The 2,140-nt window shown below is 37.7% G+C and overlaps 1 protein-coding gene across 1 annotated transcript; it reads right to left on the bottom strand.

Moving 5' to 3' along the window:
* Positions 1-366: 366 nt before the first annotated feature.
* On the bottom strand, positions 367-1,628 carry LOC107910533 (germin-like protein subfamily 2 member 4). The gene is made up of 2 exons (XM_016838390.2): positions 1,211-1,628; positions 367-1,121 (listed from the first exon to the last, which is right to left on the bottom strand). Exons 1-2 carry the CDS (start codon positions 1,317-1,319, stop codon positions 574-576), a joined length of 657 nt encoding a protein of 218 aa, XP_016693879.1. The 5' UTR covers positions 1,320-1,628; the 3' UTR covers positions 367-573.
* Between the last annotated feature and the right edge of the window lie 512 nt (positions 1,629-2,140).

Genomic DNA, 2,140 nt, shown 5'->3' with positions numbered 1-2,140 from the left:
TAACCATGCTTCATGGTGTTGCTGGTAGGAAGAGACCAAAAAACACCAGCTCCATGGCTAAGAGCAGCAGGATGAGAATCAAAGAGCCTTGGTGACGCCCACCAACAAGCTTCAATATTACAATAGTTAAATATAAAAAAATAATAATTAATACGAATCTAAATTAAGTGAGATGGTAAATATCTCTCTTATCTTAATCAATAGTTAAGGGTACAATCCTCACATTAAGTATGAAGTAGCTTTAAAACTTGTGCCCAATATCTATCCTTAATGGGATAGGTTAAAAATTACCAGGAGAAAAGTAGGTTGAGAACCATACTAATATAAATTATAGATATTTAAAATGAAAATATGGCCATTGCTACATTGCTCCAAACAACCTTTTGGTCTTAAATTTCCATTATTCAATTCCATAGAAATAGAATATGTTTATATACGAATATCTGCACTGATCATTATTACCCACAAAACGTTATGAAATTTGAGATATTATTCATACAAAAGTAGTATCATCCATGGAAACTAGAATTTGATGGTTTTGCCTTAGTTAGCCTCTTCGATGCCTCATTTAGCTTAGCTTTTCTTAGGGGCAAGCTTATTTTTTATTTTGTCGACTTCCTTGGTGCCAATTTGGAAGGCCTTGGTCAATACATTGTTTGGCACTGGGGGTGTCGAAGTAAACAATGTAGCGGCAATAGATTGAGTTCCAGGCAACTGGCTGTTGAATCCTGCAATCACGGAAGCTGGCTTCTCGCCATTGTTCTTCTGGAAATGTACCAGTCCCTTGGGGAAGACAAATATGTCGCCTTTCTTGACGGATTTGGAGATCAACTTGTTTGATGTAGTGATGAACCCAACATCCAATTCACCATCGAGAACAAAGATGATCTCAGTGGCACGTGGGTGAGTGTGGGGCGGGTTAAGGCCACCAGGTTCATAGTCAATGCGAGCAAGTGACACTCCAAGGGTGTTGAGCCCTGGAATTTTCTCCACATTGGCTCCTGTTACCACTGATCCCACTGAATTGTTGATGACTCCTGGATTGGCTAAACCGCTAAAGAAAAAATCAGCTTCCGTAACATTCGCTTCCTCCTTGCAAGGAAATCCATTCACCTTTATTCCTACAATTGTATATATTCCAGTACCATAAAATATACACGATTCCTGAGTAAGAAAACGAACAGAAAACTATATATATATATACATGTACCTGCAGCTTTGTTAGCTACACAGAGATCCTGGAGATGATCAGGGTCAGATGCAACCATGCCAAAGAGAGCTAGAAACACGAAGAAATATGCAGAAACCATGGCAACCATGAAGATAAATTACAAGCAAAAAAGGGACAATTGATAGGTAAGAGAAACAAAAAAATGCAGAGAAAAGTTTGTGTTTTGATTGTTGGAAGAGAAGGGGGCTGTCTATATATATGGAAACAAAATGGGTAAGCATTGAGTGGTACAGATAAGAGATGTGACTGTAAAGTTTGGGGAAAAAAACAGGGTACTTCAACTTGAAAACAAAGCAATTAGTTTAAATGCAGACAAAATTTTCAGGTCGTAATTCTTTTCTGGAACATACATTAAACTATTAATAGGACATTTGTTCATTTACAATCTTAGTTTTGGCAAGTCAAAAGAGAGGGAAGAACAATACAAGTGTCCTTCACGCCAATACCTACCACAAAGAAAGCGATAAATGGCCCCCATAGGATTTTTTCTTTTTGTGTCTCCAACCTCCTGGTTTAACGATAAACAAACATAATTAATCTAGATTCTTAGCAAAAGAAAAAAGGTTGAAATGGGTTGGTTTAGCAGCTGTTGTTGCAGTGGTTGAATTGTCGTATCGGCCTTAGCTTACCTTAAAGCCTTTACAAGATCATTAGCAGTTAGCTCATGCATGCTTTACTTTGGTTCAGGCTATACTGTAAGCTTTAGATAAAGTAATTAGTTGCATCTTGACTTTAATGAAAAGTGAAGGGAAAAAGATATGCTTGTACATTTACTTGATAATTACCAGAGAGAAGTGGGTTATGATGTAAAACCTGCAGTTACCATGTTTCTTTCCTGCAACTACTGTACTAGAAAGGCCTAGGCATGTCTACCAGAAAAGGCCTGGAAAAGGTTGAAGCGTGCATTTT

Source organism: Gossypium hirsutum, chromosome D08 (genome assembly GCF_007990345.1).
Source record: "Gossypium hirsutum isolate 1008001.06 chromosome D08, Gossypium_hirsutum_v2.1, whole genome shotgun sequence".
NCBI lineage: Eukaryota > Viridiplantae > Streptophyta > Magnoliopsida > Malvales > Malvaceae > Gossypium > Gossypium hirsutum.
Note: the sequence above shows the minus strand (reverse complement) of the source record. Positions and strands in the feature narration are given on the sequence as shown.

Excerpts from the sequence above, each read along its gene's own strand:
- LOC107910533 (XM_016838390.2), bottom strand. The coding sequence starts at position 1,319 with ATGGTTGCCATGGTTTCTGCATATTTCTTCGTGTTTCTAGCTCTCTTT. Across the intron at positions 1,122-1,210 it reads TGTAGCTAACAAAGCTGCAG|GAATAAAGGTGAATGGATTT; the intron begins GTACATGTATAT and ends ATACAATTGTAG.